Genomic DNA, 20,762 nt, shown 5'->3' with positions numbered 1-20,762 from the left:
GCAGGTTTATGCTCTACAACATCCGTAGAGGACGACCTTTCCTCACACAAGATGCGGAGCAGGTCCTAATCCAGGCACTTGTAATCTCTCGTCTAGACTACTGCAACACTGTTGGCTGGGCTACCCGCGTGTGCCATCATACCCCTGCAATTTATCCAGAATGCCACAGCCCGCCTGGTATTCAAACTTCCCAAGTTCTCCTATGTCACTCTGCTACTCTGCACCTTCTTACCTTCAGGTTATGCTCAAACCCTACATCCCATCCTGAGCACTCCACTCCACCACCTCTGGTCTCACCACCTCTGGTCTCTTACTTTGTTGATGGGAAATGTATTTTATACGATTGGGATGTGTTGTCTCACCTAGCTATCTTAAGATGAATACACTACTTGTAAGTCGCTCTGGGGTGGTTTGAAACAAGTGCAGGGTTAAAACAAGGATATGGGTATTTACACTACAGTACAGCACTAGGGTATGAGCAGAACATCTGTTTGTTGCTGTCAAACTAGAAACCATATATGCATAAATACATATTTTGATTTGGCTGAGATGGGGCCCAAGGGAAAATGGCCATAGGGTCTGATTATGACAGTTAGTGTGTAGTGACAAATCCTATATGAGCTAGAACGCATGAATGGCTTGGGACGTGATGTGCACATTTGTGTCCATGAAACAGGAAAGTCACACACACCAAGGTCATTTTCGGAAGTCGGGAAGAACCAAATTTGGTTTATTTGTTTATTTATGTATCTGCCCCCTGTGCTCTCTACATCAAAAAGCCTGACCAGAGGCTGCCTCAAAGCCAGGACCTTCACCCCCTAGAGAGGAGTGGGAAAGCCAGGACACACACACACGTGCACATGCGCACACACAGACCGAGAGGCTGTGGCTTGTTTACTACTCTAGCCAGAGTAGCCAGCCACTCTCTCTGATCATCACAAACTCTAAATGTGTAAACATCACACAACGCATTGTCAGCGTCAGGGGTATAACTACAATAAATAGTTTAACATACAAAATGTTTGGCCTCTGAATATTTATCCTTCATACAGTATACAAGGAGGGTTTCAACCTTTGTTTAAAATATTGAGATCAGGCAAACATTTTGACTGCACACAAGTGCCTGAATGCTGGTGTTATTGAAGGATCTGAGCTAATCTCTTCTGTGAGGTCACAGTGTCCTAGGATTAAAACTGAACTCATGAGATGGCAGAACTGGGAGGACATCATTACTAGGGAACCACTGAGATGAGAAGCACGAGAACTACGCTCTTCTCCTTCTTCCCTCATTAAACACTGAATCCCGAGATGCAACAGAAACAGCGAGCCAGCAGGGGTTCCATGCTTGTCCTAGTTCTGTAGTTTTTGTGTGTGTGTGTGGCTGGCGCACTGGCTCCTGATCAAATTGGGTATGCAGTCGTTGTTTTTCCCCCGGGCCAATTACCTTTTCATGTCATGTTAACAGCCTTTTGATGTGTGACCTAGTTTTTCTGTTGGAAGAGCTTTTCTTTAGGAAGAACTGACCATGAGACCCGCTGCAATACAGCAGAAATGTATTCCGATCCCTTAATAGGAACTTAGATAGCACTTTACTTGAATCTTGCACGGCACATTCTCCAGTGTTAAATCAACACTGACAGTGTTCAATTCAACACTGATCCGGTGTCAATATGGGCCCACAAATTTCAGTATTAAATGAGCACGCTGCTTAATGTAAAGCCTTATTTGTATATTTGACAGCGTGCCTTGCCTTTCTGATCAATTGTAAGTTACCACCCATGATTGTGTTTGTTAGTGAAATGGTTGTTGCAGTCCATTTTCTTTGTCCTGTTGCCTTCACCAAGTGAGATTATAAGCACATCCATTATGATTTAAATTGTATTCTTCAACACAATACAATTAGTTAATACAACCTTATTTTGAGGGCCTAGTTTTAACCCTAATACAGTGCCCCCAACCTCATTGTTTTCAGGCCTGCAAGTCACATTATGATGGCTTGCAAAGTGAAGTGTAATTCCTATTGGAATCCAGCCAGAGTGGAGATATCTAACATTTGGAATTTGTATTCACCCACAACATGCATTCAGAATGACTTCTGGATTGGGTAGTTGAAGATATGAAACTACCTAAACCATCTAAACAAGGAACAATCATTTCAGTAACGAGTGCAATAAACCCAAGTAACCATTTTGGATAAAAATGTTCTACGCTATTTATATTTGAGTAGCATAAGATTAATAAAAATAATAGATATTGAAACAAACAGTTAGAACAATGAACCTGCAATGGAGCACGCTGTGAAGTATAACAATGGCCGTGGTTGTGGTTTAACACTGGTTATTAACACCGACACAATGTGTGTTAATTTAAACACTTACACAGTTCATTTAACACCTGAATCAACAGAAGAAATACTAGACTGAAATATCAACTCTAGTTAACACTGGCCAATATGCTGTGTGATTCTTCACTTTTTTTTACCTGATATACTGTAATCATGATGTTCGTCCCCTTGCAGAGGCCTCTGGGCTCCATGCCACAGGACCCTAAGTGGATCTGGAGGGCCCTATGCCAGGCGTTTGGACGTCCCCTCATCATCAGCATCACCTTTCGCTTCCTGGCTGACCTGCTGGGCTTCGCTGGGCCTCTCTGTATCTCTGGCATCGTCCACCACATCAGCAAGGAGAATCGCACCATACAGCCCCCGGTGAGAATATATTATTTTTTATAATATACATATATATATAATTTATTATTATATATATGTATATATTATATTTTTTTGTATACATGGCAGCTAAAAGCTGAATTGTGTATACATCAAGAAATGTAAGAAAGTAAATCAATCATGTTAGCTAATCAAGAAAGTTTGGACGTCAGAAAATCTGACCATTATACTGGTAGTTACAGGTGTGGCTTCAAAATGTTGCAAGAGGTTTTTCAACTAACCTGATATTGGCGATACCTCGATTTGTGGAAACAGGAGTCTCATTAAATGTCAGTGTCCAGTTGCAGGGGGTCTGTTTGAATTAAGAAAATGCTCCGTTTTTAAAGTAAATAAATGTTTTGGTCTGTGAAAGTAATCAAACAATGTGTGTATTTTTCTAATCTTGTCTCATTGATTGAGACAGGTGCCACCCCAAAGGGCCGCATGTCATGATGTCACCTGTCACGATCAATGAGAGAAGACGTCGTACACATTGTTGGATTACTGTACGGATCCCAAACTGTATTTATTTTAAGAATGGAGCATTTTCTAAATTCATACAGACCCCCATGCAACTGGACACCGACATTTTATGAGGACAAAAATAGTATCGGAAATATCAGTTTAGTTGAGAAATCTCTGGCAACGTTTTGTATAGCCACACCTGTAACTACCAGTGTAATGGTCAAATTTTGGGGTTTAAATAACAAATACAAGATACTCTAAAAACCAATGTATCAAACTAAAATACTAACTACCTTTGCAAAGTATTGTATTTACATTAAATACAGTCATTTTGTCATTTCAAAATACAAAATACAGTTGCAAGTACACGCCAGCACCACAACAATATTCTCTGTAACAGTAACATACAAAAGAAAAACGTTTTACTTACTTCGAATGTAATATGTGGTTGTTTATCTACCTTGGACTGACTTGCACTGACTGTAAGTCGCTCTGAATAAGAGTGTCCGCTAAATGACATAAATGGAACAATTACAAAAAACAATAGGTATTATTATTGGGCTTGTTTCGGGGGCAGAGCACATTACAATAATACCAAGTGTTCATTTTTATATTTATATTTTGGTAATTTATCAGACTTCCAATACCAATGCAAGGTGAAAGAGAGACACAAAATTGATGGTCAGGAGGAGGAGGGAGCATCTCAGCCAAATGTATCTTGTAGCAAATACAAGACAGTCTAAAGACCAATGTATCAAACTAAAATAGTAAATACTTTAGAAAATTATTGTATTTACATAATTAGTAGTGAAGGTGTGTACATAATACAAGTACACACCTTCACTACATCATAACGGTAACAAAAATATGTTACAACTAATACCAGTGCAGGGTGAAAGGGGGACACAAAGTTGTGAACCGCTATAAAAAATGTTATTTTGAAAATACAAATGAGAGATTTAGAAAGTATCTTGTTCCAAAATTAATTGGATTGTGGTTCAGGCTGGTGAAATACAAATGACAAAATACTAAATACGTATTTAAAATAAATGTAACAGAAATACTGCCCATCTCTGGTCACAGCTAGGGAGTTAGATACAGACAGCCCACACGTATACTCAGAGATTTTAATGACTTCTGAGTGTTTTGTAATTTCAATTACACTGAGGTGAACTACACTCCAATGTATTTTGTATTTTCAAAATACAAAATTACTTTTCTATCCCATTTTATTTTTTATAGCGGTTCACATTTTGTGGCCACCTTTCACCCTGTGTTGGTATCAGAAGTCTGATAGCACTATGGTGTGATAAAAATATCTGCTAAATTAACTAAATGTATATTTAACAATGTAAAGCATGCTGAGTATTATTCTAATGAGTATATTCATGTTCACATGTACTTTTACATTTTGGTCATTTACTTTCTCAACTAAGGTAGTTAAACAACAACATATCACAGTCATAGCAAGTAAAACCTTTTTGTAACCGTTACTGAGAATGTTGTTGCTGTTTGTGCCGGCTACTTGTTTTGTTTGTGCCGGCTACTTGTTTTGTTTGTGCCGGCTACTTGTTTTGTTTGTGCCGGCTACATGTATTTTAATTAACTACATTACAAAATATAAGTATTTTGTACTTTATTTTGATACATTGCTATTGTGTATCTATATTTTGTCATTTTTGCCCATCCCTACAAACACTGATGGGCAAGGACACACACACAGTTGAAGTCGGAAGTTTACATACACCGTAGCCAAATACATTTAAAGTCAGTTTTTCACAATCCCTGACATTTAATCCTAGTAAAAATTCCCTGTTTTAGGTCAGTTAGGATCACCACTTTATTTTAAGAATGTGAAATGTCAGAATAATAGTTGAGAGAATGATCTATTTCAGCTTGTATTTCTTTCATCACATTCCCAGTGGGTCAGAAGTTTACATACTCAATTAGTATTTGGTAGCATTGCCTTTAAATTGTTTAACTTGAGTCAAATGTTTCGGGTAGCCTTCCACCAGCTTCCCACAATAAGTTGGGTGAATTTTGGCCCATTCCTCCCGACAGAGCTGGTGTAACTAAGTCAGGTTTGTAGGCCACCTTGCTCACACAAGCTTTTTCAGTTCTGTCCAAAGATTTTATATGGAATTGAGGTCAGGCCTTTGTGATGGCCACTCCTTGATTTTGACTTTGTTGTTCTTAAGTCATTTTGCCACAACTTTGGAAGTATGCTTGGAGTCATTTGGAAGACCCATTTGCGACCAAGCTTTAACTGATGTCTTAAGATGCTGCTTCAATATATCCACATCATTTTCCTGCCTCATGATGCCATCTATTTTGTGAAGTGCACCAGTCCCTCCTGCAGCAAAGCACCCCCACAACATGATGTCCTATGACATGATCCCACAACATGATGTCCTAATGTCCTATGATCAGACCATAGGACATTTCTCCAAAAAGTATGATCTTTGTCCCCATGTGCATTTGCAAACCGTAGTCTGGCTTTTTTATGGTGGCTTTGGAGCAGTGGCATCTTCCTTGCTGAGTGGCCTTTCAGGTTATGTCACTATAGGACTTGTTTTACTATGGATATAGATACTTTTGTACCCGTTTCCTCTAGCATCTTCACAAGGTCCTTTACTGTTGTTTTGGGATTGATTTGCACTTTTCGCACTAAAGTACGTTCCTCTCTAGGAGACAGAGCGGGTCTCCTTCCTGAATAGTATGACGGCTCCATGGTCCCATGGTGTTTATACTTGCGTACTATTGTTTGTACAGATGAACGTTGTACCTGCAGGCATTTGGAAATTGCTCCCAAGGATGAACCAAACTTGTGGAGGTCTACAATTTTCTTTCTGTGGTATTGGCTGATATCGGATCCACTGGAATTGTGATACAGTGAATTATAAGTGAAATAATCTGTCTCTAAACAATTGTTGGAAAAATTACTTGTGTCATGCACAAAGTAGATGTCCTAACCGACTTGCCAAAACTATATTTTGTTAACAAGAAATTTGTGGAGTTGTTGAAAAGCGAGTTTTAATGACTCCAACCTAAGTGTATGTAAACCTCCGACTTCAACTGTAGGTGCATGCACACACACACACACACACACACACACACACACACTTGATCTCCTGTTTTTTTAAAGGTCAGGTCCTCCAAAAGGAGGACACACTTATCCTCAAAGGTGAACTCCTCATTTTAAGCCAATTAAGTATTTATGAGGCTAATGACTGGCGACCTCACCGTGCTGCTTTCTGTCTGTCGGTCTGTCTCAAACTCTCATATTCCACTCAGAGCAGACAGGAAATGGACGCATCTGTCAGATCTCCTCTCCTGCTGTAATAATAGATCCTCCATTTGTTGTTTGAAAGTCACAGAGTTGCGTAATGGAACATTGCTGATTTGCCTCAGTAACAGTTCTGTAGCTACGTGTAGAAAACAGAAGGTAAATGCCTCCTTCCGAAATAAAAGGTATTTTGTGATTTTTGTCAGAGGTTACGGAACTGAATATCTATAAGAGGAGATGATTTGGAAACAGTGGGGTGGACCTGTTATCTGTAGACACTCATAGAAGGCAAACAGCGTTCTTTTCTGGCTCTGGCGCCATCTCGACATTGTGTTTGGGCCGAGGTTAGACTGAAATAGTCGCCCCTGGAAGAGATTACAGAGTGCTGTTGAGCTAAAAAAAAAATATGCCATGAGACTGTAGGCTGACAAGAAAAGGAGGTGTCGTCAACTATTGATAAATGCAATGGCTTGGAACTTCTCAATAACTTGTTGTGAATCCCTGCAATGGAGCGTCCAGATGTCCAGAGAGAAATGGAAAGCTGGAACTTGAAGGGCAGCGTACTCAAACAAAGTATTCATTTGCATTCAATTGACATACATTTAGGACAGGAGTTGACTGTGTACCATTAAAGATTGTGAAATTGTGAAAGAGAGAGAGAGAGAGAGACGGGGAAGAGGGAGAGAGTGTGAGAAAGAGGGAGAGAGAGACAGGGAAGAGGGAGAGAGTGTGAAAGAGAGAGAGCGAGACGGGGAAGAGGGAGAGAGTGTGAGAAAGAGGGAGAGAGACGGGGAATAATAATAATAATAATAATAATATATGCCATTTAGCAGACGCTTTTATCCAAAGCGACTTACAGTCATGTGTGCATACATTCTACGTATGGGTGGTCCGGGAATCAAACCCACTACTCTGGCGTTACAAGCGCTACAAGCGCCATGCTCTACCAACTGAGCTACAGAAGGGAAGAGGGAGAGAGTGTGAGAAAGAGGGAGAGAGAGACAGGGAAGAGGGAGAGAGAGACGGGGAAGAGGGAGAGCGTGTGAGAAAGAGAGAGAGAGAGAGAGACGGGGAAGAGGGAGAGAGTGTGAGAAAGAGAGAGGGAGAGACGAGGGAGAGAGTGTGAGAAAGAGAGAGGGAGAGACTGGGAAGAGGGAGAGAGTGTGTGAAAGAGAGAGGGAGAGACGGGGAACAGGGAGAGAGTGTGAAAGAGAGAGGGAGAGACGGCAAGAAAGAGAGAGGGAGAGAGTGTGAAAGAGAGAGGGAGAGACGGCAAGAAAGAGAGAGAGAGAGACGAGGGAGAGAGTGTGTGAAAGAGAGAGGGAGAGACGGCAAGAAAGAGAGAGAGAGAGACGGGGAAGAGGGAGAGAGTGTGTGAAAGAGAGAGGGAGAGACGGGAGAGAGGGAGAGACGGGGAAGAGGGAGAGAGTGTGAGAAAGAGAGAGGGAGAGACAGGGAAGTGGGAGAGAGTGTGAGAAAGAGAGAGAGAGAGAGGGGAAGAGGGAGAGAGTGTGAGAAAGAGAGAGAGAGACGGGGAAGAGGGAGAAAGTGTGAGAAAGAGAGAGAGACAGGGAAGAGAGAGAGTGTGTGAAAGAGAGAGGGAGAGACGGGGAAGAGGGAGAGAGTGTGAGAAAGAGAGAGGGAGAGACGGGGAAGAGGGAGAGAGTGTGTGAAAGAGAGAGGGAGAGACTGGGAAGAGGGAGAGAGTGTGTGAAAGAGAGAGGGAGAGACGGGGAAGAGGGAGAGAGTGTGTGAAAGAGAGAGGGAGAGACGGGGAAGAGGGAGAGAGTGTGTGAAAGAGAGAGGGAGAGACTGGGAAGAGGGAGAGAGTGTGTGAAAGAGAGAGGGAGAGACTGGGAAGAGGGAGAGAGTGTGTGAAAGAGAGAGGGAGAGACGGGGAAGAGGGAGAGAGTGTGTGAAAGAGAGAGGGAGAGACGGGGAAGAGGGAGAGAGTGTGTGAAAGAGAGAGGGAGAGACGGGGAAGAGGGAGAGAGTGTGTGAAAGAGAGGGAGAGACGGGGAAGAGGGAGAGAGTGTGAAAGAGAGAGGGAGAGACGGGGAAGAGAGAGAGAGAGAGAGTGAAAGAGAGAGGGAGAGACGGGGAAGAGGGAGAGGGTGTGAGAAAGAGAGGGAGAGAGACGGGGAAGAGGGAGAGAGTGTGAGAAAGAGAGAGGGAGAGACGGCAAGAAAGAGAGAGAGAGAGAGAGAGAGAGGGAAGAGGGAGAGAGTGTGAGAAAGAGAGAGAGACGGGGAAGAGGGAGAGAGTGAGAAAGAGAGAGAGAGAGACGGGGAAGAGGGAGAGAGTGTGAGAAAGAGAGCGAGAGAGACGGGGAAGAGGGAGAGAGTGTGAGAAAGAGAGAGAGAGAGACTGGGAAGAGAGAGAGAGTGTGAGAAAGAGAGAGAGAGAGACGGGGAAGAGGGAAAGAGAGAGAGAGAGACGGGGAAGAGGGAGAGAGTGTGAGAAAGAGACTTGCCAAAGTATATCTAAACTAGAATGACGTATTACCTGTCCTAGTTTTAATGGCTCCTCAGAGATGTGAGAACTATCTTTCTCACCTGAGACCCTTAACTGCATAATCCAAGGCTAGGGACAGCACTTGAAGGATTACTTCTGTCATTGATTGAACATCCTTAAAATAGTGGATTTGATACAGTATGACCCCAACCTTGGTGTGATTCACTGGGAGACCTGAATGACTCTAAAGACATCCATCATCATTACAGTACAGCCAGAAAGAGGGAGAGTGTGCCAAGAATAGCTGGCATGATCAAGAGTGTTCGATAAGAAAGGTACAGCGGATTACTTTTAAGTAGTTCGTTCATTGATCATCTTAGGGAATGTCTGGGAGTTATTTTTCTCAACGGGGTAGGAATTCATGTAATTTCCTTATAGAAAATCAAACCATTTTCCCCTCTGATGTACATATTCTCTTTGAGAGATTTTGAACTTGTCATGACAGTCTCAGTCAGACTCGCCGTATGTGTTTTCTTTGATCTGACTGACTGGGTCCATATGTCTGTGTCTCTCGCTTTGCTTTCAGATAAAGCTGCTGGGGGTCTACTTTATCTCCTCTCAAGAGTTCTTGGCGAATGCATACGTGCTGGCCGTGCTGCTGTTCTTTGCCCTGATCCTGCAGAGAACCTTCCTCCAGGCCTCGTATTATGTGGCCATCGAGACGGGCATCAACTTACGAGGGGCTATACAGGTACTGTACTGTAGGCCTATGCACAATAGGGACCACTACGCAAAAATGGTCTCTGCAAACATTCACATACAGCCCACGTTGATATCCATGGAGATTTGTGTGAAGACATTCTGCCCATTATGCTTATTCTCATTCTCTATTACTTAGAATGACTTACTTACAAGCATTTCGCTACACTCGCATTAACATCTGCTAACCATGTGTATGTGACAAATAAAATTTGATTTGATTTGAAGCAGGGGATTAGTGTCACAGAAGCATCTGCAGTGTCAATACATCAGTTTTGATCTGTATGCCTGTCTATGGTAGAAACCCGGCAGAGCTCCTAGAGAGTACGGTCATACATTGTCAATATATACACAATGGCATACAGGTAACTGCCGAAGTAAAGGAAACATCAACATAAAGTGTCTTAATAGGGCATTGGACCCCCACGAGCCATCAGAACAGATCCAATGCACCTTGGCAGTGTCTGGAGGGATGCGACGCCATTCTTCCACGAGGAATCCCATAATTTGACGTTTTGTTGATGGTGGTGGATAACGCCGTCTCAGGCGCCGCTTCAGAATCTCCCGTAGGTGTTCAATTGGGTTGAGATCTGGTGACTGACTGACACACACTTTATTAAAACACCCGATGCTCCTTCGAGTCCCCTCTTTTAAAGCCACTGAAATCTCTTCTAGCCATGGTAGCCAAAATAATGGGCAATTGGGCATTTTTATACATGGCCCTAAGCATGATGAGATGTTAATTGGTTAATTAACTCAGGAACCACACCTGTTTGGAAGCACCTGTTTTAATCCCACAATTAGGGTCGACCATCGTTGTAAATAAGAATTTGTTCCTAACTGACTTGCCTAGTTAAATAAAAGTTAAAGACAAAAGTGACTCAAGTGTTTCCTTTTATTTTGGCAGTTACCTGTAGATTGTCCATTGTGTTACCATTATTATACATGTATAGCGGGGGGGGGGGGGGGGGCTAAGAATGAGAGTAGCCAAACTACATTTATAGTTATAGTAAGGCGAGGTCCTCTGGTAACTATACTAGATCTGTTTCCCTATGATGCGTCTGACTGACTTCTCCTTCCAGACTAAGATCTACAACAAGATCATGCGGCTGTGCACCTCCAATATGTCCATGGGAGAACTGACAGTGGGACAGATCTGCAACCTGGTAGCCATAGATACCAACCAGCTCATGTGGTTCTTCTTCCTCTGTCCCAACCTGTGGGCCATGCCAGTCCAGGTAACACTATTCTGATCTCCTGTACTTGGTTAGGTTCTATTCAGCTGTATTTCATTATATTCTATCTGCGTATATTCTGTTTGGTTCTAGTCTCCAGTATAATGTAAAGGGGTTGCTGTAAATTTGACAGTAACTCACAGGCAGTAAAGAGGCAAATAAGTTAATATATTTCATTTTGCAATACACCTTCTGTAATCTAAATACACCTTCTGTAATCTAAATACAGTATCAAAGCAAGTACTGTGTAATGACACAGAGTACAATACTGTAGAATTGACTAAATTGTACTTTAAAAAGTAAATGGGTTTTGAATTTCACTGTATTTTACTGTAATTACATGGGTTTAGTGCAAGCAGGTTGTTTGCTAGGTACACATTACGGCATATCAACAATAAATGATATCACTTTAAATAACATACCAGCTCAATTGGTACAGCACTCTCACGAACAAGTAGAACAAATACTAGCCTCTTACAAGGCACTCCTCAATGATGTTAAGGAGCCAGCTGTCACGTTCTGACCCTAGTTATTGTGTTAATTGTTTGTTTTAGTTGGTCAGGACGTGAGTTGGGTGGGCATTCTATGTTTTGTGTGTCTAGGTTGTTTTTCTGTGTTCGGCCTAGTATGGTTCTCAATCAGAGGCAGGTGTCGTTAGTTGTCTCTGATTGAGAATCATACTTAGGTAGCCTGGGTTTTCACTGTTGTTTTGTGGGTGATTGTTTCCGTGTCTGTTTTACACCACACGGTATTGTTTTCGGTTTTGGTTATTCACGTTACATTTATTGTTTTTGTATGGAGTGTTCAGTTTATGTGTTTAAATAAACAACCATGGACACTTACCACGCCGCATATTGGTCCTCCGTTCCTTCTCGCCTCTCCTCTTCAGACGAAGAGGAGAAAAACCATTACATAAGAATCACCCACCACAAAAGGACCAAGCGGCATGGTAAGCAGCAGCAGCAGGAGAGGCAGCAGCAGCGGCAGCAGCAGCAGCAGCAGTGGGAGAGGCAGCACTATTTGGAGAAATGGACTTTGGAGGAGATCCTTGATGAGAAAGGACCCTGGGCAGAGCCAGGGGAATATCGCCGCCCCAAAGCAGAGCTGGAGGCAGCGAAAGCAGAGAGGCGGCATTATGAGGAGCTAGCACGGCAGAGCGGCTGGAAGCCCGAGAGGCAGCCCCAAAAAAATCAGGAGTCAGACCTGAGCCAATTCCCCCTGTTTACCGTAAGGAGCCATGGATGGAATCAGAGCAGTCGGCGAAGTTGAGATGTGCGTCTGAGAATGTTGAGGAGTTATTGGACAGAGTAGAGCGAGAGCTGTTGGTTTGGCGTAGTATGCACGGCATTCGCCCTGAGGAGCGTGTTAGCTGTCCGATGCCACCTGTGTCAGTTCCTCGTACTCCGGAAGATTTGATGCCGGCTATACACACCAGGTCTCCAGTACACCTTCACAACCCGATGTGTCCTGTTCCTTGCACTCACACTGAGGTGTGTGTCCCCAGCCCGGTACCACCAGTGCCGGTACCCGATCCAGGCTGTCTCTCCGTTCTTTGGCTACAGGTGCTCCCGCCTGTGCGGCGCTGCTAGAGTCTCCCGCCTGTGCGGCGCTGCTAGAGTCTCCCGCCTGTGCGGCGCTGCTAGAGTCTCCCGCCTGTGCGGCGCTGCTAGAGTCTCCCGCCTGTGCGGCGCTGCTAGAGTCTCCCGCCTGTGCGGCGCTGCTAGAGTCTCCCGCCTGTGCGGCGCTGCTAGAGTCTCCCGCCTGTGCGGCGCTGCTAGAGTCTCCCGCCTGTGCGGCGCTGCTAGAGTCTCCCGCCAGAGCCGTCAGTCAGCCAGGAGCCGCCAGAGCCGCCAGTCAGCCAGGAGCTGCCAGTCAGCCAGGAGCCGCCAGTCAGCCAGGAGCCGCCAGAGCCGCCAACCAGCCTGAGCTATCCCTCAGTCCTGAGCTACCCCTTAAGTCCAGAGGTGTCCCTCAGTCCGGTGGGCCTGTTGTTTAGGGTTCCCAGGTCAGGGTCGGCGGCAAGGATCGCCGTTCCTAGGAGACCACAGAGGCGGACTAAGACTATGGTGGAGTGGGGTCCACGTCCAGCGCCAGAGCCACCACCGCGGACAGATGCCCACCCAGACCCTCCCCTATAGGTTCAGGTTTTGCGACCGGAGTCCGCACCTTGGGAGGGGGGTACTGTCACCTTCTGACCCTAGTTATTGTGTTAATTGTTTGTTTTAGTTGGTCAGGACGTGAGTTGGGTGGGCATTCTATATTTTGTGTGTCTAGGTTGTTTTTCTGTGTTCGGCCTAGTATGGTTCTCAATCAGAGGCAGGTGTCGTTAGTTGTCTCTGATTGAGAATCATACTTAGGTAGCCTGGGTTTTCACTGTTGTTTTGTGGGTGATTGTTTTTGCAGTAACTTACCGGCAGCCAGGTACCTGTAAGTTATTGTAAATCAAGGTACAGTATGTTTCTGTAAATTCCAAATAAACTTTAGTTTAACAGTACATTACTGTAAAGTTTACCGATAATATACTGTATATTTCTAAAAGCTATAACAAGAGCAAGGTATTGATAATCGTTTTTAGATAGAAAACAGCATGAGAAGACGGCCAACATGAAGAGGTCAAAAGTGGGCCAAAATATGCTACAGAGAAGGCATTCTGTGGGCCTATAGAACATAATTGACAGCAGAATCCTGCCAATATCTTTTTTACAGTGTGGTCAAAAGGTTTTTGGAACTCTAAAAATACAGTACGGTAGTGTATTCTGTCGGATGGACTTGCAGAATCATTCGAAATATATCAATTATTTCCCCGTCCACAAATCTTCCCACAATGTACCATAATTTACAGTATGCTGCAGTAAACTGTTTCACCATATTTTACTGTTGATAATATCCAAAATTACAGTATAAATGACCGTTTTCCATTTCAGTGTATTCTAGTATAATCTACTATATCAAAGGCAGGATATGAGTCACAAGGGTAGAAAAGACAGATGGGCAGAAAAGAAGAAGCACAGCAGGAGAAGCCCCATGGATTTGAAATAAATGTATGGCATACTGTATATTAGAACAGTGTGACCTTCAGGTTTATGCTCCATGGCATGTATAATTAATGTTAAGGAGTGATGATCTCTCATAGCCCATCTCTAAATCTATACATGGAAATGGAAGGAAGGTGTTTGGGGAAAACACACAAAAATATAAACGTAACATGTAAAGTGTTGGTCCCATGTTTCATGAGCTGAAATAAAAGATCCCAGAAATGTTGTATATGCACAAAAAGCTTATTTTGCTCAAATTTTGTGCACAATTTGTTTACATCCCTGTTAGTGAGCATTTCTCCTTTGCCAAGATAATATATCCATCCACCTGACAGGTGTGGCATATCAAGAAGCTGAGTAAACAGCATGATCATTACACAGGTGCACCTTGTGCTGGGAACAGCTAAAGGCCTCTCTAAAATGTGCAGTTATGTCACGCAACGCAATGCTACAGATGTCTCAAGTTTTGAGGGACCGTGCAATTGGCATGCTGACTGCAGGACTGTCCACCAGAGCTGTTGCCAGAGAATTGAATGTTAATTTCTCTACCATAAGCCCCCTCCAACATCGTTTTAGAGAATTTGGCAGTACATCCGACCGACCTCACAACCACAGGTCACGTGTAACCACACAAGCCCAGGACCTCCACATCCGGCTTCTTCACCTGCAGGATCATCTTAGACCAGCCACCCGGACAACTGATGAAACGGTGGGTTTGCACAATCAAAGAATTTCTGCACAAACTGTCAGAAACCGTCTAAGGGAAGCTCATCTGCGTTGTTTGATGTCGTAACCGACTTCAGTTGGCAAATGCTCACCTTCGATGGCTCTTCACGGATGAATCCCGGTTTCAACTGTACCAGGCAGATGGTATGGCATCGTATGGGTGAGCAGTTTGCTGATGTCAACTTTGTGAACAAATCAAATTTCACAGATGTAGATCTTACAGTGAAATGCATACTTACAAGCCATTAACCCACAATGCAGTTCAAGAAATAGAGTTCAGAAAATATTTACTAAATAAACTAAAGTAAAAAAATAAAATGAAAAGTAACACAATACATAACAATAACGAGGTACCGAGCCAATGTACAGTGAGGGGAAAAAGTAACAACAACTGTTGGCGCAATTATTAGAAAATGGAAGAAGTTCAAGATGACGGTCAATCACCCTCGGTCTGTGGCTCCATGCAAGATCTCACCTCGTGGGGCAGCAATGATCGTGAGGAAGGTGAGGGATCAGCCCAGAACTACACGGCAGGACCTGGTCAATGACCTGCTGGGACCACAGTCTCAATGAAAACCATTAGTAACACACTACGCCGTCATGGATTAAAATCCTGCAGCACACGAAAGGTCCCCCTGCTCAAGCCAGCGCATGTCCAGGCCCGTCTGAAGTTTGGCCATCTGGATGATCCAGACGAGGAATGGGAGAAGGCCATGTGGTCTGATGAGACAAAAATAGAGCTTTTTGGTCTAAACTCCACTCGCCGTGTTTGGAGGAAGAAGCATGAGTACAACCCCAAGAACACCATCCCAACCGTGAAGCATGGAGGTGGAAACATCATTCTTGGGGATGCTTTTCTGCAAAGGGGACAGGGCGACTGCACCGTATTGAGGGGAGGATGGATGGGGCCATTTATCGCGAGATCTTGGCCAACAACCTCCTTCCCTCAGTAAGAGCATTGAAGATGGGTCGTGGCTGGGTCTTCCAGCATGACAACGACCCGAAACACACAGCCAGGGCAACTAAGGAGTGGCTCCATAAGAAGCATCTCAAGGTCCTGGAGTGGCCTAGCCAGTCTCCAGACCTGAACCCAATAGAAAATCTTTGGAGGGAGCTGAAAGTCCGTATTGCCCAGCGACAGCCCCGAAACCTGAAGGATCTGGAGAAGGTCTGTCTGGAGGAGTGGGCCAAAATCCCTGCTGCAGTGTGTGCAAACATGGTCAAGAACTACAGGATATGTATGATCTCTGTAATTGCAAACAAAGGTTTCTGTACCAAATATTAAGTTCTGCTTTTCTGATGTATCAAATACTTATATAATGCAATAAAATGCAAATTAATTACTTAAAAATCATACAATGTGATTTTCTGGATTGTTGTTTTAGATTCCGTCTCTCACAGTTGAAGTGTACCTATGATAAAAATTACAGACCTCTACATGCTTTGTAAGTCGGAAAACCTGCAAAATCGGCAATGTGTCAAATACTTGTTCTCCCCACTGTAGATGTTCCTTTTGTCCATGTGGGAAAGGGCAGTGTGGAGTGCGATTGCATCATCTGTGAATCTGTTGGGCCGGTATGCGAATTGTAGTGGGTCTAGGGTTCCCGGAATGATGGTGTTGATGTGAGCCATGACCCTCCTTTCAAAGCACGACATGAGTGCTACGGGGCAGTAGTCATTTAGGCAGGATACCTTCGCATTCTTTGGCACAGGGACTATGGTCGTCTGCTTGAAACATGTTGGTATTACAGACTCGGTCAGGGAGAGGTTAAAAATATCAGTGAAGACACTTGCCAGTTGGTCCACACATGCTCCGAGTACACGCCCTGGTAATCCATCTGGCCCAGCGTCCTTGTGAATGTTGATCTGTTTAAAGTTCTTTCTCACATCGGCTACGGCGAGCATGATCACACAGTCATCTGAAACAGCTGGTGTTTTCATGCATGCTTAAGTGTTGTTTGCCTCGAAGCCAGCATGAAAGGCATTTAGCTCGTTTGGTAGGTTCGCGTCACTGGGCAGATCGTGGCTGGGTTTCCCTTTGTAGTCCGTAAAAATGTGCAAGCCCTGCCACATCCGAGCTGGTGAACTAGGATTCAATCTTAGTTCTGTCTTGACGGTTTGTTTGAGGACATAGCGGGATTTCTTATAAGCGTGCGGATTAGTGTCCTACTCCTTGAAAGCGGCAGCTCTGACCTTTAGCTCGGTGCGGATGTTGCCTGTAATCCATGGCTTCTGGTTGAGATATGTACGTACTGTCACTGTGGGGACGACGTCGACGATGCACTTGTTGATGAAGCCGGTGACTGAGTTGGTATAGTCCTCAATGCCTTTGGATGAATCATGGAACATATTCCAGTCTGTGCTAGCAAAACAGTCCTGTAGCATACTGTAGTATCTGACCACAATATAATCACTTCCATATTGAGCGAGTCACTGGTACTTCCTGCTTTAGTTTTTGCTTGTAAGCAAGAATCAGGAGGATTATGAATTATGGTCAGATTTGCCAAATGGAGAGTGATGGGGTGGTGGTGGGGTAATGAAATGGGCAGGCGTAAGCTAAGGACAATGAACACAACTGCATTTTATCAATGGCAATTTTAATGCACTGAGAGCATGTCTGGGATGCTCTGGATCGACGTGTACTACAGTGTTCCATTTTCCATCAATATGCAGCAAGTTCACACAGCCATTGAAGAGGAGTGGGACAACATTCCACAGGCCACAATCAACACCCTGATCAACTCTATGCCAAGGAGATGTCGCACTGCATGAGGAAAATGGTGGTCACCAGATACTGACAGTTTTTTAAAAGTATCTCTGACCAACAGATGCATATCTCTATTCCCAGTCATGTGATATCCATAAATTAGGGCCTAATGAATTTATTTCAATTGACTGATTTCCTTATATGAACAGTAACTCAGTAAAATCGTTGAAATTGTTGCATGTTGCATTTATAGTTTTGTTCAGTGTAGTATGCTAGTATGGATATTCGGACACGGACAGTTTCTCTTACCTCTCTCTCTCTCAAGGTCAAAGGGAGACAGGTTAACCGGTCTGGGAATTCTGCTAGCGGAACCCCTCGCCAACAGCCAGTGAAATTGCAGGGCGCCAAATAAAAATCAACAAATCTCATAAATCAAATTTCTCAAACATACAAGTATTAGGCACGATTTTTAAAGATAAAATTCTCGTTAATCCAGCCACAATGTCTGATTTCAAAAATGTTTTACAGTGAAAGCTCCACAAACGATTATGTTAGGTCACCACAAAGTCACAGAAAAACCCAGCCATTTTTCCATCCAAAGAGAGGAGTTAGAAAAAGCACAAATAGAGATAAAGTGAATCACTAACATTTTGATGATCTTCATCAGATGACACTCATAGGACTTCATGTTACACAATACATGTCTGTTTTGTTCGATAAATTGCATATTTATATCCAAAAATCTCATTTTATATTGGCGTGTTATGTTCAGTAGTTCCAAACATGCCGTGATTTTGCAGAGAGCCACATCAATTTACAGAAATACTCATTATAAATGATGATGAAAATACAAGTGCTATGCATGGAACTTTAGATAAACGTCTCCTTAATGAAACCGCTGTGTCAGATTTCAAAACAACTTTACGGAAAAAGCATACCATGCAATAATCTGAGTACGGAGCTCAGAGCGCAAACCAGCCAAAATAAATATCCGCCATGTTGCGCAGTCAACATTAGTCAGAAATAGCATTATAAATATTCACTTACCTCTGATGATCTTCATCAGAATTCACTCCCAGGTATCCCAGTTCCACAATAAATGCTTGATTTGTTCGATAAAGTTCATCATTTATGTCCATAAACCACCTCCTTTTGTTAGGGTGTTTGGTAAAGAAAACGAAACGCACGTGCAACTTCCAGCGGAAAGGTCGGACGAATTTTCCCTAAATTTATATTACTGGTCGTAGAAACTTATCAAATGATGTATAGAATCAATCTTTACGATGTTTTTATCATAAATGTTCAATAATGTTCCAACCTGAGAATTCCATTGTCTGTAGAAAAGCAATGGAATGGGAGCTACCCTCTCATGTGAATGTGTGTGACTGAGCTCGTGGCTGCTGGCAGACCTCTGACTCATTCCGCTCTCATTCAGCCCCCCCTTCATAGTAGAAGCATCAAACAATGTTCTAAAGACGGTTGACATCTAGTGGAAGCCTTAGGAAGTGCAACATAACCAATATCACTGTATCTTCAATAGGGGCTGAGTTGAAAAACTACAAACCTCAGGTTTTTGTCTGCCATATGAGTTCTGTTATACTCCCAGACATCATTCAAACAGTTTTAGAAACTTCAGAGTGTCTATGAAATACTACTAATACTATGCATATATTCGCATCTGGGGCTGAGTAGGAGGCAGATTACTCTGGGCACGCTTTTTATCCAAAAGTGAAAATGCTGCCCCCTTATCCCAATGAAGTTAATGGCATATTGAGATTGTGTGTGCACTTGCGTGTGTGGGAATATGTGAAAGAGAGAGAGAGAGAGAGAGAGAAGCTGCGATTCACTCATGTTCCACTAACTTGCATGTCCAATCAGATGTGCAATCTAATATGTTCCCTGATCTCAACATTTCCCAAGGTTGAACATGGCCCAAACAACATTCTGCATTGTATTCTCCAGATCATTGTGGGGGTTATTCTGCTCTACTACCTCCTGGGGATCAGTGCTTTGATTGGGGCCACAGTCATTGCTGTTCTGGCCCCTGTCCAGTACTTTGTGGCCACCAAGCTGTCCCAAGCACAGAAGAGCACCCTGGTGAGTGATACAGTGCCTTCAGGAAAGTATTCAGACCCCTTGACTTTTTCCCCAAACTTTGTTATATTACAGCCTTGTTCGAAAATTGGATTAATTAAAAATCCTCAGCAATCTACAAACAATATCCCAAAATGATGAAGCGAAAATTATTTTTCAAATGTATAAAAACAGAAATACCTTATGTACATAAGTATTCAGATCCTTTGCAATGAGACTCGAAATTGAGCCCAGGTGCATCCTGTTTCCATTTATCATCCTTGAAATGTCTCTACAACTAGATTGGAGTCCACCTGTGGTAAATCCAATTGATTGGAGATGATTTGGAAAGGCACACACCTGTCTATATAAGGTCCCACAGTTGACAGTGCATGAGCAAAAACCAAGCCATGAGGTCGAAGGAATTGCCCATAGAGCTCTGAGACAGGATTGTGTCAAGGCACACATCTGGGGAAGGCTACCAAAAAATGTCTGCAGCATTGAAGGTCCCCAAGAACACAGTGGCCTCAATCATTCTTAAATGGAAGAAGTCTGGAACCACCAAGACTCTTCCTAGAGCTGGCCGCCTGGCCACACTGAGCAATCGGGGGGAAAGGGCCTTGATCCCCATCCAACCTGACAGAGCTTGACAGGATCTGCTGAGAATAATGGAAGAAACTCCCCAAATACAGGTGTGCCAAGCTTATAGCGTCATACCCAAGAAAACTTGATGCTGTAATCACTGTCAAAGGTGCTTCAACAAAGTACTGATTAAAGGGTCTGAATACTTTTGTAAATGTGATATTTAAAAAATAAAACATTTTTATACATTTTTATAAATGACCTTTGTCATTATGTGTGTAGATTGATGAGAAGGGGGTGGGACCAATTTAATCCATTCTAGAATAAGGCTGTAAAGTAACAAAATATGTAAAAAGTCAAGTGGTCTGAACACTTTCCGAATGCACTGTAAATGCCATTTAGCTGACACTTTTATCCAAAGCAATTTACAGTCATGGCCAGAGATGGGCAGTATTTACATTAAGTTGCTCCTATTACTTTGTAACTACACAGTAATTACTGTAGTAACAACATAGTAGTTACGTGGGTATTACTATGTAATTACATGGTAATAAGGTTGATGTTTCAACACGTTTTCACATCTTGGCAAACAGTCTGGGTATGTTTTGATTTGATATTCCTCGTGGGAGAGATTACAGTATATGTCATGATACTTCTAAATGATGTGTGGTCCTTTTACAGTGTACACACACACACACACCCTCAGAACCCTTGGATAACCCTGATGATAACC

At 43.2% G+C, this 20,762-nt stretch overlaps 1 protein-coding gene across 1 annotated transcript in view; it reads left to right on the top strand.

Moving 5' to 3' along the window:
* The window catches only part of LOC124044709 (ATP-binding cassette sub-family C member 8-like), a 142,530-nt gene that overhangs the window by 40,087 nt on the left and 81,681 nt on the right, over nt 1–20,762 (top strand). Inside the window, exons 7-10 of the mRNA XM_046364145.1 lie at nt 2,519–2,707; nt 9,499–9,663; nt 10,754–10,909; nt 19,337–19,471. Of these exons, the coding sequence (XP_046220101.1) occupies nt 2,519–2,707; nt 9,499–9,663; nt 10,754–10,909; nt 19,337–19,471 (645 nt within the window). The remainder of the gene's footprint in view (nt 1–2,518; nt 2,708–9,498; nt 9,664–10,753; nt 10,910–19,336; nt 19,472–20,762) is intronic.

This window comes from Oncorhynchus gorbuscha, linkage group LG01 (assembly GCF_021184085.1).
Source record: "Oncorhynchus gorbuscha isolate QuinsamMale2020 ecotype Even-year linkage group LG01, OgorEven_v1.0, whole genome shotgun sequence".
NCBI classification, from domain to species: Eukaryota; Metazoa; Chordata; class Actinopteri; order Salmoniformes; family Salmonidae; genus Oncorhynchus; species Oncorhynchus gorbuscha.
The sequence above is the reverse complement of the archived record's forward strand: the minus strand, read 5'-3'. Positions and strand labels throughout refer to the sequence as shown.